This window comes from Neophocaena asiaeorientalis, unplaced genomic scaffold (genome assembly GCF_003031525.2).
Source record: "Neophocaena asiaeorientalis asiaeorientalis breed wild unplaced genomic scaffold, Neophocaena_asiaeorientalis_V1.1 scaffold93, whole genome shotgun sequence".
In the NCBI taxonomy this organism is placed as follows: Eukaryota; Metazoa; Chordata; class Mammalia; order Artiodactyla; family Phocoenidae; genus Neophocaena; species Neophocaena asiaeorientalis.
The window spans coordinates 2,274,058-2,290,928 of record NW_020174273.1 but is presented as its reverse complement, the minus strand read 5'-3'; the positions used below and the strand labels follow the sequence as shown (position 1 = coordinate 2,290,928).

General features: G+C 44.6%; 1 protein-coding gene across 2 annotated transcripts in view; it reads left to right on the top strand.

Moving 5' to 3' along the window:
• The first annotated feature begins 16,311 nt into the window (after window positions 1-16,311).
• The window catches only part of ZFR (zinc finger RNA binding protein), a 71,980-nt gene continuing 71,420 nt past the window's right edge, over window positions 16,312-16,871 (top strand). For both annotated transcript variants that reach the window (XR_003004625.1, XM_024755769.1), the window contains exons 1-2: window positions 16,312-16,462; window positions 16,759-16,858. Coding sequence is in view for 1 of the 2 variants with exons in the window: in XM_024755769.1 (XP_024611537.1) it covers window positions 16,426-16,462; window positions 16,759-16,858 (137 nt within the window). In the remaining variant the exon portion in view is untranslated. The remainder of the gene's footprint in view (window positions 16,463-16,758; window positions 16,859-16,871) is intronic.

Below are 16,871 nucleotides of genomic sequence, written 5' to 3'. Positions count from 1 at the left end.
TTTATTTTACCCATTTGACTATTGAAGAATATTTTGGTAGTTTCCAATTTTGGACTGTATGAATAGTTGCTTCTCTGAAGATTCTTGTACATATTTTTTATAAAACATATAAACATGTATATGTATATATATATATATATATATATATATATATACACACACATTTCTGCAAGTGTACCTAGGAGTAGTATTGCTGGATCGTAAGTGTGCGTTTGTTGAGCTTTAATGGATTCTGCCTGTTTTCCAAAGTGGTTGAAATGATCTGCACTCCCTCTGAAGCTATGACAGTTCCACTTGCTCTACATCCTCATATCTAGACATTTAAATATATTCTTCTAACCCCACCTGACACAGAATCTTGCCCTCCAGGCTTTGAGCAACTAGCAAGGTAGGAAGGTGACCTCCCTCTCTGAATGTGCTCAAGGCTGAGTGCTGCTGAGGGGCATAGCTAGCAAGTGCTATGATCAAGGCCTTGGCTGAGTGACAGCCAAGCCTCACCACCTCTGGAGCTCTGGAGCTCCCACTGCATCTCAGGGGGAGGATGACTTCACACCAAGGCCCTTGAGGCAGAGGAGGAGTTTTTCGAATGCCCCGGGGCTCCAGCCTCGTTGGGCTGCGCAGGTGGAGCGTGGAGTAGGCAGAGGGAAGGGAAATGAGCAGGCTGCCTGTCAGCTGGAAAGCAGACTCAGGGTAGGTGGGAGTGGGGGAAGTCAGGGTACAAATGGCTGCATTTCCAAGGTGTTTGCCAATCAGATATAACTTAGAACTAAGTTTTTAATTGAAAAGTTAATTCACTATACAGGGAAAACTTTTTTTTCCAACCACCACAAGCAGGCATGTTAAAAAAAAGCCTCTTCTGTCTCTTAGATTGCCAATCCTCCAGGCCCCTTCCCCAAAGAAAGGTAAGGTCCTCCAGAAGCAGCCTGTGCTTACACAAGAATGGACACAGAACTATCTTCAATAAGTTACTCAACTTCTTTGGGCTTCATCACCTTCATCCTTAGCACGAAGGGGTTGGGCATAGTGTTCCCCAAAGTTCCTTGTTGATAAGAATCACCTGAGGAAACTTGTTCAACGTATAGTTTCCCAGACCACACATCCTGGGATTCTGATTCAGTGGGTCTGCAATTGGATCCAAGAATTTAAATTATTGGAAGACTCCTTAGGTGATTCTTATTATCAGAAAGTTGAGGGGAACACTGGATTTAGAGTAATTTTATTGTAATTTTACTTGGTTTTGCCTGGGGCAAAGGGGTGGTGGGGATGAGGGGTGCCAACCCTAAAGATCCAGCCCCTATTTTTCCTGGTATCCCTGACATAAAGCAAAATAAGGGCACTTAAAACATTTATTTTGAAAAGTTGGGGGTTTATTATTCATACTAATCATGAATAATAAATTTATATGGTGAAATGAAACTGGCTTTGGGCTGAAAGTCAGGAGATACATCTGGATATGGCACTAAGGAGCTGTGTGATCTTGGAAAAGTCACTTAATTCTCTAGACCTGTTTCCTTATGTATGCGGTGGAAGGGTGGATTAATGATTCTAAGGTACACACATAGTTTGGATTTTGTTTTGTTTTGTTTTGTTTTCATGTTTTGACATCTCTGAACTTGGAATGCATCTTATAATCAATGGTGTCTTACAAATCTTATTGGCAGAATTTTTTTCTTTGCTGCTTTCACAATCTATAGCAGATTGGAATCAATTAAACATCATACCTAGAAATTTACTTCTAGCCTGGGAGCCTTCCGGGCCCTGGTAAAGATGGAGCACGTGACCATGGGACACCAACTGACTAGGAGAACTGTCTGTCATGAACTGGGTATTATCTTACCTTCCAAGCCGTAAAACTAAACCCATACAGCAGTCTTCCAAAACAGAAGCAGCATATATATATGAGACCAGGCTGGAGTAGTCCAGTAGGCACAAATAAACTCTCACAAGCTGGTGGCCCAGAATCCCATGTTACCTGCTCCCATTAGCTTGCACTCTCTCCCTCCAGCCATCCTTATAGCCCATGGGAATTCCCCATGACCAGTTAAAGAAGGAAGCGAATAAGGAAGAGTCATTGATTGATCTGCATGGTATACTAGTTCCAGCTGAAATTGGACAACCGCTGCTCTACTGTCCCACTCAGGGTGACCCTGAAATACGGTGGAAAAGAGAAGTCCTCTGAGAGGGCAGGATTTGGGTTGTACACTTTATTGTCTACTTCATATGTAAGTAAAGATAGACTGAGTACAGATCTATACTTATTAATAAGCACTCACAGCTGATCAGGGACTGGGAAAGAACAAGGCTAGAAAATGTGACATGAAGGTCTGGAGGAGAGGTACGTGGATATACCTTCCAGAATGGTCACTGAATGTGAAAATGTTCATACCTCACGTGCAGCGGTCAGAATAATGGCCCTCAAACCTAATATATGTTCTCTTACATGGCAAAAGGAACTTTGCAGATGTGATGAAGTTAAGGATCGTGAGATGGAGAGATTATCCTAGATTATCCGGGTGGGCTTAATGTAACCACAAGGGTCCTTATAAGAGGAAGCCAGCAGTGTCTGAATCAGAGGGAGATGTGAAGATGCTCTGCCGGTGCCTTTGAAGACAAAGGAAGGGGTCGTGGGTGGGCTTAATGTAACCACAAGGGTCCTTATAAGAGGAAGCCAGCAGTGTCTGAATCAGAGGGAGATGTGAAGATGCTCTGCCGGTGCCTTTGAAGACAAAGGAAGGGGTCGTGAGCCAGGATTGTAGGTGACCTCTAGAAGCTGGAAAAGGCAAGGAAATGGATTTTCCTCTAGAGCCTTCAGAAGGAATGTGGCCCTGTTGGCAATTTGATGTCGGCCCAGTGAGATTTCTGAACTACATCATTGCAATGCATAAATGTGTTGTTTTAAGCCAGGAAGTCTGTGGTAATTTGTTATAGCCGCAATAGGAAACTAATACATCATGGAAATGCTCACCAGAGGGTGTTCCCAGAGGACGAGGCACCCTATTAATCAGGGGGACAGATGACCCATTTATGGATGTGGGTCAGCCTCTTTCCCCAGCCACCCAAGTGCTAGCTTGATAGACCCATGTACAAAGTGTATATTTAGTCATTTAATCCTCACATCAAATTTACAAGTTAATACTACTATTATTTTTCCTATTTCATAGATAAGGAGACCAGGGCATAAGGAGTTTAAGTAAATTGGCCAAAGTCATACACTCAGTAAACAGTGGAGCCAGGATTTGAACCTAGATCATCTGACTCTAGTACTGTACTATCCAATATGGTAGTCACTAGCCATATATGTGTATTTAGATTTAAATTAAAGAAAATTAAAATTTTAATTTCTGTCCCACTAGCCACATTTCAAGCGCTCAACAGCCACATGTGGCTAGTGGCTACCCTATTGGAGAGTACAGATATAGAACATCTCTATCTTTGAAGAAATTTCTACAGGGCAGTGTTGCTCTAGAGTGTGCGCTCTAAACCAGTGTGCCCTTCAGCATCTCCCATTAATGATCATATCAAGCTCTAAACCAGGTCACAGTGTGGCTCGGACTCTTCTCCAGTCCCCTAAATAGCTATTCCTTGTGGCTGCCTTGATTTCTGCGGGTTCTTCGGATTCCAAAGAATATGTTATTGACACAAAGAAACGCTTACAACACTGGCGTGAGGTGTTGAGACCTGGCAGCCGATTACATGTGCTAGAGGGTCAAGGTTGCTGGGAGGACTAAAATAGGTTGGCATTTGCTTATGTGCCTGGTACCATGCTGGGTGGCAGTTGGAAGAGGGTGGAGGAAGATGCCAAAGATATATCATAAGACCATTGTTCTCAGGAAATGAAGGACACAGGATTAAGCTCATCTATCCCACAAACTGTTATTTAGGACCTACTATGTTATTGTCATGGTCCTAGGCATTGGGAATTTTGTGGCTGATAAAACAAACTTCCTGACCCTATGGAACTTATGTTCTTTCCTTGGGGAAAGAAAGACATTGAGTAAGAAATAGCAAGTCTGATGTGTGTTAGGAAATACAAAGTATGGCATACTTTGGGATGAAGTAATTAAAGAGCTGATAATATAAGTGTTCCAGTAGTTTATAAATGAGAAATAGCCATGTACACTAATAGGACATGTTCTTATTTTAGGCAGGTAGGAATCTTTGTAACATTTTCAGCAAGGTAGTGACATGTTGGTCAGAGGTGCTCTAGGGAGGTGGTGTGTCATGCAGGCTAGGCATTCTGGGATCACGTTGGCCGAGATGTAAATCCTGCCTCTACCACTTATTAACTTCATGAACTCAGTTTTATCATCTCTAAATGGCATAAACATAATAGTCCCTACCTCATAGGTTTCTTTTTTTCTCATAGGTTTTTTTTTAACACCTTTATTGGAGTATAATAGCTTTACAATGGTGTGTTAGTTTCTGCTTTATAACAAAGTGAATCATCTATACATATACGTATATCCCTATATCTCTTCCCTCTTGCATCTCCCTCCCTCCCACCCTCCCTATCCCACCCCTCTAGGTGGTCACAAAGCACCAAGCTGATGTCCCTGTGCTTTGCGGCTGCTTCCCACTAGCTATCGATTTCACATTTGGTAGTGTACACATGTCCATGCCACTCTCTCACTTCATCCCAGCTTACCTTTCCAACTCCCCGTGTCCTCAAGTCCATTCTCTAGTAGGTCTGCGTCTTTATTCCCGTCCTGCTCCTAGGTTCTTCTCTCATAGGTTTTTATGAAGAATAAATGATTGTAATGTACATTGATGTTCTTCTTACTATTACTACTATTTTTAAAATTTTATATCATTTGATAATTTTTAAGAAGATGGGTTTGAGAGAGTTAGATCCTTAGGAAGAGAGACCAATTAGTGGGCTGCTGAAGTGGCTCTGGGCAAGAAGCTGTGAAGAGGAAGAGAATCAGACATTTTAAAAAAGTGGTGGTGAAAGGGGGCCGTATTTACCAGCAATCCCATTCAGGAGAATTGAAAATATATGTCCACACAAAAACTTGTATTAGTCAGGGTTCTCCAGAGAAAAGAACCAATGAGATATACAGTGATATGTATAAGAGATTTATTACAGGAAGTGGCTCATGCCGTCACGGAGGCTGAGAAGTCCCTTGATATGCCATCTGCAAGTTGGAGAACCAGGAAAACTGGTGATGAAATTCAGTCTGAGACCAAAGGCCTGAGAATCAGAACCAACGGTGTAAGTCCCTGTGGGAGCCAAAAGGTCTCAGAACCAGGAACTCCAAGTCCGAGGGCAGGGGAAGATGGATGTCTCAGCTCCAGCAGAGAGGGAATTTGCCCGGCCTCCACCTTTTTGCTCTATTCAGGGCCTCGATGGATTGGATGGTGGTCACCCACAATGGTGAGGGCATCTACTGATTCAAACGCTAATCTTTTCCAGAGACACTCTCACAGACACGCCCAGAAAAAAACTGTTCAACCAGCAATCTGGGCATCACTTAGCTCAGTCAAACTAACACATACGGCGGCTTCCCTGGTGGTGCAGTGGTTGAGAGTCCGCCTGCCGATGCAGGAGACACGGGTTCGTGCACCGGTCCGCGAATGATCCCACATGCCACGGAGCGGCTAGACCCGTGAGCCATGGCCGCTGAGCCTATGCGTCCGAGTACTGTGCTCCGCAACTGGAGAGGCCACAACGGTGAGAGGCCTGCATACCACAAAAAAATAAAATAAAACTAAAAAAAATTGACACATATGAATAAATGTTCATAGTAGCATTATTCTTTTTTTTCTTTTTTTTAATTTGATGTGGACCATTTTAAAGTGTTTATTGAATTTGTTACAATATTGCTTCTGTTTTATTTTTATTTTATTTATTTATTTTTTGAATTTTTGAATTTTATTTTTTTATACAGCAGGTCCTTATTAGTTATCTATTTTATACATATTAGTGTATATATGTCAATCCCAATCTCCCAATTCATCACACAACCACCAACCCCCACTTTCCCCCCTTGGTGTCCATACATTTGTTCTCTACATCTGTGTCTCTATTTCTGCCCTGCAAACTGGTTCATCTGTACCATTTTTCTAGATTCCACATATACGCGTTAATATACGGTATTTGTTTTTCACTTTCTGACTTACTTCACTCTGTATGACAGTCTGTAGATCCATCCACATCTCTACAAATGACCCAATTTCGTTCCTTTTTATGGCTGAGTAATATTCCATTGTATATATGTACCACAACTTCTTTATCCATTCGTCTGTTGATGGGCATTTAGGTTGCTTCCATGATCTGACTATTGTCAATAGTGCTGCAACGAATATTGGGGTGCATGTGTCTTTTTTTTTTGGCGTTACGCAGGCCTCTCACTGTTGTGGCCTCTCCCGTTGCGGAGCACAGGCTCCAGACACTCAGGCTCAGCAGCCATGGCTTACAGGCCTAGCCACTCCGCGGCATGTGGGATCTTCCCGGACCAGGGCACGAACCCGTGTCCCCTGCATTGGCAGGCGGACTCTCAACCACTGCACCACCGGGGAAGCCCTGCATGTGTCTTTTTGAATAATGGTTTCCTCTGGGTATATGCCCAGTAGTGGGATTGCTGGGTCATACAGTAATTCTATTTTTAGTTTTTTAAGGAATCTCCATACTGTTCTTTCTCCATTGTATATCCTTGCCTCCTTTGTCATAGATTGGTTGACCATAGGTGCGTGGGTTTTTCTCTGGGCTTTCTATCCTGTTCCATTGATCTATATTTCTGTTTTTATGCCACTACCATATTGTTTTGATTACTGTACCTTTGTAGTATAGTCAGAAGTCAGGGAGTCTGATCTCTCTGAGTACAGGTATTTTACCTCCTTAGGTAGGTTTATTCCTAGGTATTTTATTCGTTTTGTTTCAGTGATGAATGGGATTGTTTCCTTAATTTATAAATCCCACTTGATCATGGTGTATGATCCTTTTAATGTGTTGTTGGATTCTGTTTGCTAGTATTCTGTCAAGGAGTTTTGCGTCTATATTCATCAGTAATATTGGTCTGTAATTTTCTTTTTTTGTAGTATCTTTGTCTGGTTTTGGTATCAGGGTGATGGTGAGCTCATAGAATGAGTTTGGGAATGTTCCTTCCTCTGCAATTTTTTGGAAGAGTTTGAGAAGGATGGGTGTTAGCTCGTCTCTAAATGTTTGATGGAGTTCACCTGTGAAGCCTTCTGGTCCTGGAGTTTTGTTTGTTGGAAGATTTTTTTTTTTTTTTGCTGTACGCGGGCCTCTCACTGTTGTGGCCTCTCCCGTTGCGGAGCACAGGCTCCGGATGCACAGGCTCAGCAGCCATGGCTCATGGGCCTAGCCGCTCCACAGCATGTGGGAACTTCCCGGACCGGGGTACGAACCCGTGTCCCCTGCATCGGCAGGTGGACTCTCAACCACTGTGCCACCAGGGAAGCCCTGTTGGAAGATTTTTAATCATAGTTTCAATTTCATTACTTGTGATTGGTCTGTTCATATTTTCTATTTCTTCCTGGTTCAGTCTTGGAAGGTTATACCTTTCTAAGAATTTGTCCATTTCTTCCAGGTTGCCCATTTTATTGGCATAGATTTGCTTATAGTAGTATCTTATGATGCTTTGTATTTCTCCTGAGTCCATTGTAACTCTTTCATTTCTAATTTTATTGATTTGAGTCCTCTCCCTCTTTTTCTCGATGAATCTGGCTAAACATTTATCAATTTTGTTTATCTTCTCAAAGAACCAGCTTTTAGTTTTATTGACCTTTGCAATTGTTTTCTTTGTTTCTATTTCATTTATTTCTGCTCTGATCTTTATGATTTCTTTCCTTCTACTAACTTTGGGTTTTGTTTGTTCTTCTTTCTCTAGTTCCTTCAGGTGTAACGTTAGATTGTTTATTTGAGATTTTTCTTGTTTCTTGAGGTAGGCTTGTATTGCTATAAACTTCTCTCTTAGAATTGCTTTTGCTCCATCCCAGAAGTTTTGGATCATCGTGTTTTCATTGTCATTTGTCTCTAGGTATTTTTTGATTTCCTCTTTGAGTTCTTCAGTGATCTCTTGGTTATTTAGTAACATATTGTTTAGCCTCCATGTGTTTGTGTTTCTTAAGTTTTTTTCCTCTGTAACTGATTTCTAATCTTATAGCGTTGTGGTCAGAAAAGATGCTTGGTATGATTTCAATTTTCTTAAATTTACTGAGGCTTGATTTGTGACCCAAGATGTGATCTATCCTGGAGAACGTTCCATGTGCACTTGAGAAGAAAGTGTAATCTGCTGTTTTGGGATGGAATATAAATATCAATTAAATCTATCTGGTCTATTGTGTCATTTAAAGCTTGTGTTTCCTTATTAATTTTCCATGTGGATGATCTGTCCATTGGTGTAAGTGAGGTGTTAAAGTCCCCTACTATTATTGTGTTACTGTCAATTTCCTCTTTTATAGCTGTTAGCAGTTGCCTTATGTATTGAGGTGCTCCTATGTTGGGTGCATATATGTTTATAATTGTTATATCTTCTTCTTGGATTGATCCCTTGATCATTATGTAGTGTTCTTCCTTGTCTCTTGTAACATTCTTTCTTTTAAAGTCTATTTTATCTGATATGAGTATTGCTATTCCAGCTTTCTTTTGATTTCCATTTGCATGGAATATCTTTTTCCATCCCCTCACTTTCAGTCTGTATGTGTCCCTAGGTCTGAAGTGGGTCTCTTGTAGACAGCATATATATGGGTCTTGTTTTTGTATCCATTCAGCAAGCCTGTGTCTTTTGGTTGGTGCATTTAATCCCTTCACATTTAAGGTAATTATCAATATTTATGTTCCTATTACCATTTTCTTAACTGTTACGGGTTTTTTTGAAGGTCCTTTTCTTCTTTTGTGTTTCCCACTTAGAGAAGTTCCTTTAGCATTTGTTGTAGAGCCGGTTTGGCGGTGCTGAATTCTCTTAGCTTTTGCTTGTCTGTAAAGCTTTTGATTTCTCAGTCGAATCTGAATGAGATCCTTGATGGGTAGAGTAATCTTTGTTGTAGGTTCTTCCCTTTCATCAGTTTAAATATATTGTGCCATTCCCTTCTGGGTTGTAGAGTTTGTGCTGAGAAATCAGCTGTTAACCTTATGGGAGTTCCCTTGTATGTTATTTGTCTTTTTTCCCTTGTTGCTTTCAATAATTTTTCTTCGCCTTTAAATTTTGTCAGTTTGATTGCTCTGTGTCTTGGCATGTTTCTCCTTGGGTTTATCCTGCCTGGGACGGGACTCTCTGTGCTTCCTGGACTTGGGTGGCTATTTCCTATCCAATGTTAGGGAAGTTTTCAACTGTAATATCTTCAAATATTTTCTCGAGTCCTTTCTCTCTCTCTTCTCCTTCTGGGACCCCTATAATGCGAATGTTGTTGCTTTTAGTGTTGTCCCAGAGGTCTCTTAATGTCTTCATTTCTTTACAGTCATTTTTCTTTATTCTGTTCTGCAAGAGTAAATTCCACCATTCTGTGTTCCAGGTCACTTACGCATTCTTCTGCCTCAGTTATTCTGCTATTCAGTCCTTCTAGTGTATTTTTCCTTTCAGGTATTGTATTTTTCATCTCTGTTTGTTTGTTCTTTAATTCTTCTAGGTCTTTGTTCTTTAATTCTTCTAGGTCTTTGTTAAACTTTTCTTGCTTCTTCTCAATCTTTGCCTCCGTTCTTTTTCCGAGGTCCTGGATCACCTTCACTATCATTATTCTGAATTCTTTTTCTGGAAGGTTGCCTATCTCCACTTCATTTAGTTGTTTTTCTGGGGTTTTATCTTGTTCCTTCATCTGGTACAAAGTCCTCTGCCTTTTCATTTTGTCTATCTTTCTGTGAATGTGGTTTTCCTTCCACAGGCTGCAGAATTGTAGTTCTTCTTGCTTCTGCTGTCTGCCCTCTGGTGGATGAGGCTATCTAAGAGACTTGTGCAAGCTTCATGATGGGAGGGACTGGTGGTGGGTAGAGCTGGGTGTTGCTCCGGTGGGCAGAGCTCAGTAAAACTTTAATCTGCTTGTCTGCTGATGGGTGGGGCTGGGTTCCCTCCCTGTTGGTTGTTTGGCCTGAGGCAAACCAGCACTGGAGCCTACCAGGCTCTTTGGTGAGGCTAATGGCGGACTCTGGGAGGGCTCATGCCAAGGAGTACTTCCCAGAACTTCTGCTGCCAGTGTCCTTGTCCCTGTGGTGAGCCACAGCCACCCCCCGCCTCTACAGGAGACCCTCCAACACTGGCAGGTAGTTCTGGTTCAGTCTCCTATGGGGTCACTGCTCCTTCCCCTGGGTCCCAATGTGCAGTCTACTTTTTGTGTGCCCTCCAAGAGTGGAGTCTCTGTTTCCCCCAGTCCTGTCGAAGTCCTGCAGTCAAATCCCGCTAGCCTTCAAAGTCTGCTTCTCTAGAAATTCCTCCTCCCATTGCCAGACCCCCAGGTTGGGAAGACTGATAAGTGTTTTCCAGTTTGTGAGTCACCCATCCAGCAGTTACAGGGTTTGATTTTATTGTGATTGTCCCCCTCCTACCGTCTATTGTGGCTTCTCCTTTGTCTTTGGATGTGGGGTATCCTTTTTGGTGAGCTCCAGTGTCTTCCTCTCAGTGATTATTCAGCAGTTCGTTGTGATTCTCGTGCCCTTGCAAGAGGAACTGAGCACACGTCACCCTACTTTGCCATCTTGAACCAATCTAGTAGCATTATTCTTAATAGCCAAATAGTGGAAACAAACCAAACATCCAGCAACTTATGAATGATAAACCAGATGTGGTATATCCAAACAATGGAATATTATTGTCATAAAAAGTAATGAAGTACTAATGCATGCTACAACATAGATGAAACCTGAAAACATAAGACTAAATGAAGGAAGCCAGCTAAAAATGCCACATACTGTATAAGTCCATTTATATTAAATGTCCAGTATAGGCAGATCCACAAAGACAGAAAGTAGATTTGTGGTTTCCAGCAACTCAGAGGAGGAGCATAGGAAGTGACTGCTAATGGATACAGGATTTATTATTGGGGTGATGATAATATTCTGAAATTAGACAGTCGTGAGAGTTGCACAATTTTGTGAATCTACAAAAAGCCACTGAATTGAATATTTTAAAAGGGTGAATCTTATGGTATGTGAATTATATCTCAAAAAATTAAATTGAAAAAAATTAGTATAATAGGGTGAGAGAAATCAGAGACTGACTGTCTATGCCAAGAAATCCTTTAATATCTATTCTGTCTGGTATTAACCAAAGGATTGCATTGAGCACTTGCCATGTGCCAAGTAATGCCCCAGGAATACTTTACATGTATTCATTCATGTAATGCCCACAACAATCATATAAAGTAGGCGTCATTAGTTCCTGAAGAAACTGAGGTCCAGAGAGGTTATATAAATTGCCCTAGATCTACACAACTAGTAAGTGGTGCAGGTAGGATTTGAACCCGTAAAACCTGGTCCTAGGGCCTTCCCTAGTGGCACAGTGGTTAGGAATCCACCTGACAATGCAGGGTACATGGGTTCAAGCCCTGGTCTGGGAAGATCCCACATTCTGTGGAGCAGCTAAGCCTGTGCGCCACAACTACTGAACCTGTGCTCTAGAGCCCGCGAGCCACAACTACTGAGCCCACGTGCCGCAACTACTGAAGCCCATGCATAGAGCCCGTTCTCCACAAAAAGAGAAGCCACCGCAATGAGAAGCCCGTGCACCGCAACAAAGAGTAGCCCCTGCTCACCGCAACTAGGGAAAGCCTGTGCTCAGCAATGAAGACCCAACGCAGGCAAAAATAAATAAATTTATTTATTAAAAAGAAAAACCTGGCCCTAGAAGAAACCACTATATCATAAACTCTCTTACTGAGATAAATACGTCATCTTCTGCACTAAACTTCCCTTTCACAACAGCAGCTGTCGCTGTGCTTATCAAGGATACATGTTATCTCTGTGGATTACCCTACTATCTGATCCTGGATCACTGGTTCTCAGTTTGTTCCTTAATTGTTTTAAAGGCCTTCATGTATCCATCAATCTATCCACCATCCAACATCCATTGGCCAAAACTCAAGAAAAAACTTCAACTGGATTCTAAAGAATATCTCTCAGCATGTCTCCCAGACCACAGAGTTATTCCTCCAAGGGAGAGGAGGAGAGCAGAGGGGAAGGGAGGGGAGAGAAGGAGAGAAGGGGTGGGGAGGGAAGAATCTAGATGGGCCTGCTTCCTGGTCTTTCACCTTCACACCCCACCAGCTGGAATGGGTCCTTCTGATAAGGATTTCCTAAAGAGAGTCAGAGATTTTCCTTTGAACTGTGAGCACCGTCCTACCCCATTTGGCCCTTAGGAACTAATCGGACAGCTGGGTCAGCTCCCTAGCCCGGCCCTGTTGTCCTCCACATGCTACCCCCTCCCCCCCCTACCACCTGCCTGTGCTGGTAAGGTTCCAGAATGCCTGGAGTCTGAGCCTCATTTCCCTACTTTTATTTATTAGTCCCAAGTGCAGTGACTGTAATTATCTCTCGTGGGAGAGGATCACAGGTTCCACTTGAGCTTCCTGGCCTCCTTGCTCTGTCCCTGGGCTCCAGGACCAAGAAGGAAGCAGCAGCTGCTTGTCCCTCACCTCCCCTTTCATGCTTCACTATCTAGGTACGTCCCATTTTATGTCCTGTGGGCTTGGCCTCTCCCTCCCTCTACAAAAAATATTCCCATCCTTTGGCTCATTTTTTTTTTTTTTTTTTTGTGGTACGCGGGCCTCTCACTGTTGTGGCCTCTCCCGTTGCGGAGCACGGGCTCCGGACGCGCAGGCTCAGCGGCCATGGCTCACGGGCCCAGCTGCTCCGCAGCATGTGGGATCTTCCTGGACTGGGGCTCGAACCCGTGTCCCCTGCATTTGGCTCATTTTTGATTGTAATAAGAATGGGTGGTGGTTGGAATAATAGCCAACACTCACAAAGTGCTTATAGTGGGCAGGCACTAATCTAGGAGCTTCACATCTAGGATGATGTTAAGCCCTACCAACAACCCCCTGCTGTAGGTAGTACTTTCATCATCTCTATTTACAGAGGAGAAAAATGAGGCACAAAGAGGTTGTGACAGAGGTGAGTTACAGCACTGAGTGACGGAGCTGAGATCTGAAGCCAGCTGAGTCCGGCCTCAGAGTCTTTTTCACTATGCCATACTCCTCATAGTACAGAGTAGCTTATATATTATTCTTTCTGGCTGACATGTTTGTATTGTAAGAAGGCCTTTCAGGATACCAGTTCTTGACTCAAAGGTGTGAGGAAAGGCAAACAGATATATTTTGGGTGAGTTTAGGTGCAGGCCTTCTCAGGCTGGCTCCACCTATTCTGGGTCTGCCAATTGACATTTCCTCATTTGGCCTCAGATGCTAATTAAGGTTTCTCTTGATGATGCTGAGGCAGGTACTACAGGTTCCTGAACTGCCTTCTGAGTCATCCAAGAAAGATTAAGCTGTGCGCAGCCTGGTTCATTCATTAAATAAGTTCTATCACCAGGCACCCAATATTAGCGCCCTGCCTTCAACAAGCTGCAGCTTGATGGGGGAAGTACATACTAATCAAATAATCACGCAATAAGTGTAAGATTGTAACTGTGACAAAGGCAACTAAGTGTGAAGCATAATAAGGGTCTGATCCATTCAGGGGGTCAGGGAATTGACTGAGGCTGAGGAGTTGACTGAGTGGAGATCTTTCTTTAAAAATAAATTTACTTATTTATGGCTGTGTTGGGTCTTCGTTGCTGCTCACGGGCTTTCTCTAGTTGCGGAGAGCAGGGGCTACTCTTCATTGCAGTGCGTGGGCTTCTCATTGCAGTGGCTTCTCTTGTCGCAGAGCACAGGCTCTAGGTGCACAGGCTTCAGTAGTTGTGGCACATGGGTTTACGTGCTCCGCGGCATGTGGGATCTTCCGGGACCAGGGCTCGAACCCGTGTCCCCTGCATTGGCAAGTGGATTCTTAACCACTGTGCCACCAGGGAAGTCCTGAGTGGAGATCTTGAAGCACAAGGGTCAACTAGGTGAAGAGAGGAGGGAAGAACATTCTAGGCAGGGAGAACATGCAAAGCCCTGGGGTGGGACAGTGCATGGTAAATAGGAGGCCAAGGAAGCTGGAATGGAGAGAATAAAGAGGAAGATGCTGAAAAGGTGGGGAGGACAAACTACACAGGGCTTGTAGACCACGTGGAAGTTTTGCTTTATGCTAAGAGGGAGAAACACAGAAGCGTTTGATCAGATTTTCATTTTGAACTCATCACTCTGGCTGAAGTATGAATGACTGTTGTTTTACAGAAATGCTACCTCATTTAATCCCCACCACAATCCTGTGAGCATTATTGTTATTCCTGTCATACAGGTTCAGAAAGGTTAAATAATGTACCCAGGTCATTCCACTACTAAATGCCCAGGAAAAGGACCCAAGTTTTCTTGATTCCGAGCCCTGTCCAAAACTCCTTCCTTAAATAATCCCAAATCAGGGGCAGGTTGAGGCCATTCCTGCTGCCACACCTACCCTTACCTCTGGGAACAGTTACCAAAGAGAAGAGGCATGCCTCCCTCTTTCTAGTTACCTGACTGCTCATTGGGGTGTGCCTGCAGCCCAGTCCTCTTCCATCCTCTAAATACCTGCCAAGCAACCAAGCACAAAATTGGCCAGAAAAGAATCTTCTTGGGCGGGTGATTAACACCTGACTTTTCTCCTCCAGTTTTAGTCAAATAGCCTAGTAACTAACAGTGCAAATTTATCAAAGCAGTTACAGTCAGCGCCTTGAAGGCTTGATTGCTCCATGAAGTTCAAGACAAATTACCTTTAAAATGCAGTTCTAATATCTTATGTGTAGATTTTTTTTTTTTTCCTAGCAACACACTTGGAGCACAAATAACTTTTGCCTGGAGAAACATCGGTATTCTGAAAAACAATGACATTGATTTTTCTCAAATAGTCTACACTTTCTCTCTTTTGAAATGAATAAGAGGATAATTCAGACAGGATTTTAGAAACTGTACCTTTCTAGGAGGTATGGGGGAGCAGGGTTGGCACAAATAAGAACTGAGGTACTGTCTCTGCTCTGGCATGAGAAGGTGGGATAAGGCCCTAAACTTAGTGAGTCAGTTCTGATTCACCTTTTGTGTTTCTTTTTAATGCTCATATCCAGCTCAATACAGAGAGGCGAGTAGCAGAGGGTCTGGGGGATGGCTGTGGACTAGGTGAGGAAGAGGTGAAATGGATCACTTAGGAACTGATGGAAGGCAGGAATGATGTAAGGTGGGAGAAATAGTCAGAAGAGGGACTGCAGGAGGAAAGAGAATGGTTGAAAATGCACAGGGAAAGTAAAGACACAACAGTGAGAAAGCAGAGGGAACAAAGACACGGCTGCACGGTGGGGAGAGTATCCTTCTGTCCTTACCATGAAAGATTCACCACTCTTACCAAGGACTTCTGTGATCTGGACTCCCCGTCACTCGACTCCAGTCAGTCTAACTTCCTCGCTGTTCTTGAGCACGCCTGCCTTAGGACCCTCCATTTTCTGTCTTTTCCCCCCGACTGTCAACTAGGTTTGCCCCCTCACCTCCTTCACAACTCTACCCGTTGGCTGCACTAACCACGCCCTACATAAAGTAGCACCTCTCTCGCTCTCTAACTTCTTTACCACGCTTTATTCTTCAAGCTGCAGTCACCAGCGGACATCGTATTTATTTGGCTATTGTCTGAACCTCCTGCCGCCCACCCTCCCCTTTCCCAGAAGGTAAATTCCGTGTGAACAGGGACTTTGTTTTGCTCACTGCTCTATCTCCAGCACCCAGAAGAGGGCCTGACGCTTTGTGAGGGCTCCGTACACGCTGTAGGAATCAAGCGGTGGGTGCGGGTGGGAGAAAGGACCAGAAGAGAAGTGCTCGGAAGGGGTGTCCAACGCAATAGCACACCTGCCGTTCTTTTTCTCTTTCTCTTCTCCCCGTCTTTCCTTCTCCACTTTAAAGGCTAAGGACAAGAACCGGGCATGCGAGAAATAAGGAAAAATCCAAATTAGTCCAGCTCAAGTCCTGGTGAAAAGTGCACGATGGAGAAGGGCAAAAGGGAGAGAACAAATGCACACGCAAAAGTGAAAGAAGTGAAAAGTAAGAAGAAAAGGCTGGTAGACGTCACTCTCTCGGGTCACTCTCCCCGACTCCCCCTCCCGGCCGGCGCGGCTCCTCTCGCCTTCGCCACCAACGCGGAGGAGACCAAGCCCGCCTTCCCCGGAGGGCGCCCCAGGCCCGCCTCAGCCGAGGCCCGGCACGCGCCCGTCGGAGCCGCGAAGGCGGCGGGACTACAGCTCCCAGGGTGCCGAGCGCGGGGGCGCCTGCGCAGTACGGCGGGAGGCGGTGGTCTGTTCTCCGCTGAGGAGGAGCGGGGCAGAGGAGGGAGGCAGCGGGTGAGAGTTCAGAGTTCAGCAGCAGCAGCCCGAGCCCATGATTCCCATATGCCCTGTAGTTTCTTTCACCTATGGTGAGTATAATGTGCCCCGTCGGGGTCCCCGCGTGGCCCCTTCCCCGGCCCGGGGCGGCGGGGAGGCGCGGGGGGTTGGGGCAGGCTCTGGGGAGGAGGCGGCGGCCGCCACCCGGGCGTGCGAGTGAGTGAGGGAGTGCGAGGCGGGAGGGGGAGGCGGCGCGGCCGCGGCCCGGCCCGGCGAGGGCGGCTTCTCACGGAGCCTCTCTCTCTCTCTCCCCTTCCCTCCCTCGGCGTCTTTGCCCCTCCGCGCTTCTCCTCCCGCCATGGGACCCGACTCTCCGTGCCCGTCGCAGTGCCCAGCCGGCTGGGGGAAGATGCCAAAATGGCGACCGGCAACTACTTTGGATTCACCCACAGCGGGGCGGCGGCGGCGGCGGCTGCGGCCCAGTATAGGTAACGGCTCCCC